The 1,728-nt window shown below is 36.0% G+C and overlaps 1 protein-coding gene across 1 annotated transcript in view; it reads left to right on the top strand.

The window, feature by feature from the left end:
* The window catches only part of map4k5 (mitogen-activated protein kinase kinase kinase kinase 5), a gene marked incomplete in the record, with an annotated part of 103,698 nt that overhangs the window by 41,159 nt on the left and 60,811 nt on the right, over positions 1–1,728 (top strand). Inside the window, 2 exon segments of the mRNA XM_014023571.1 lie at positions 905–986; positions 1,500–1,619. Of these exon segments, the coding sequence (XP_013879025.1) occupies positions 905–986; positions 1,500–1,619 (202 nt within the window).

Here is a 1,728-nt window from a genome sequence, read left to right as displayed (position 1 = left end):
ATCGGTGCAGCCGTTTTTGTGGTACGGTTGACCAAATATCACTGAAAAAATAAATAAATAAATAAATAAACAGTACGAAAACAATGTGAACCCCACTTACGGGTCGCATGCGGGGGTCATAATAAATAAACCATGCATGCGGGGGTCATAATGAATGATAAAGTGCATTTATCGTTATCAAGGTGAACTAGTCAATATATCATGATATRGATTTTAGGCCATATCGCCCAGCCCTACCTTCAGGATTATATTTACTTCTGTCAGTGTAGGTTATGTCAGTGAATGACATAAYGAAGGGACTGCCCACACCTGTCCATGAAATAGCCTTGGAGTCAATTATCCATTTTCTTTTGGTCCCTTTAAAAACAGGGTGGCRCATACAGTATTGAGCTAAAGCTCCTAAACCCTTCATCCAGTTTTATTGTCCATGTACATTATATCACTATAACTTGAATATGTTTCAGTAAACAGGTAAAAAGACAAAATTTGTGTCAGTGTCCAAWTATATMTGGACCTAACTGTAAGTTTAARCCATTTACCATGAAAAGTCATGAAGGATTCTTGGGCTGCTTCCTTCTTTTGTGTTTTCTTAAATGTTTCAGTGCATCTTAGTTACTTGAATGGTCATCATGTTTTACAACGGTATGTTTAGGCTATGAATAGAAAATCTTGAAGGCCTCATCTTCAATGTTTGGGAGCCTTCTTTGTACTCAATTCTTTGTCTTTTCCAGGGCTTTGTTTTTGATGTCAAAGAGTAGTTTCCAGCCTCCTAAGCTTAAAGATAAAAACAAATGGTGAGTATCTGTGTGTTTTTAAAGAGATCACCATATGATACAATGTTCTGCCATGTTCTCAGGTAATGGGTGGGATAAATATTGTTTTCAAACACAAATATCATTTACAGGTCTGCCGCTTTCCATAACTTTGTTAAAGTTTCTCTCACAAAAAACCCAAAGAAGCGCCCCACAGCTGACAAACTTCTATCGGTAATAAATTTTCCTCTTGTCCTTGATGTTTATTGTTGTTTCTTTGAGTGTCTGTCACTCCCTGACTGCCAAGTTACAGTATTTGAAGACGGAAACAAACGTGATGTAAACCTCAAACAGCTGTAGTCTGAAAACAGAAATCAGATCTCAGAAATTCCTAAACCTTAAAGAGTTTGATGGTCAAATTTTTATGGTTCTGCGTGTATGAAAATAATGACGTTAAAAAAGAAACCTCACTTCAGTTTTTCAATATTTAGAGCTAAAATAAAGCTAAATGCTTTAAAGCTTAGCTGAGCTTCTGCATTATGGGAGGATTTGGGAGAAAACTTTGTTCTACCATGGTGAGAGAGACACTTAGTAAAATAAGACAAATTCCTACAATTTCATTTATAATTGTGTTTGACTGTCTTTGTTCTACTGTATTAGTTAAACATGTTGAAAACAAATTTTGTTTATAAAAAWCTCTTAATTATAATGTGACTAATATTGTCTGTAATCCTGTTTTTATTTTAGCATGTGTTTGTGGCTCAAACGGGGTTGACAAGGAGGCTTGCAGTCGATCTCCTCGACAAAGTGAACAACCCAGATCACCACCAACATTACGTTGGAGGGGACGATGATGATGACTTTGAGGTAATGTAATATCCTGCAGAAACAGGCATTCAGAAATATACAGCGGGTAAAATAAGTATTGAACACGTCACCATTTTTCTCAGTAAATATATTACTAGAGGTGCTAATG

This window comes from Austrofundulus limnaeus, unplaced genomic scaffold (assembly GCF_001266775.1).
Source record: "Austrofundulus limnaeus strain Quisiro unplaced genomic scaffold, Austrofundulus_limnaeus-1.0 Scaffold377, whole genome shotgun sequence".
NCBI classification, from domain to species: Eukaryota; Metazoa; Chordata; class Actinopteri; order Cyprinodontiformes; family Rivulidae; genus Austrofundulus; species Austrofundulus limnaeus.
Note: the sequence above shows the minus strand (reverse complement) of the source record. Positions and strands in the feature narration are given on the sequence as shown.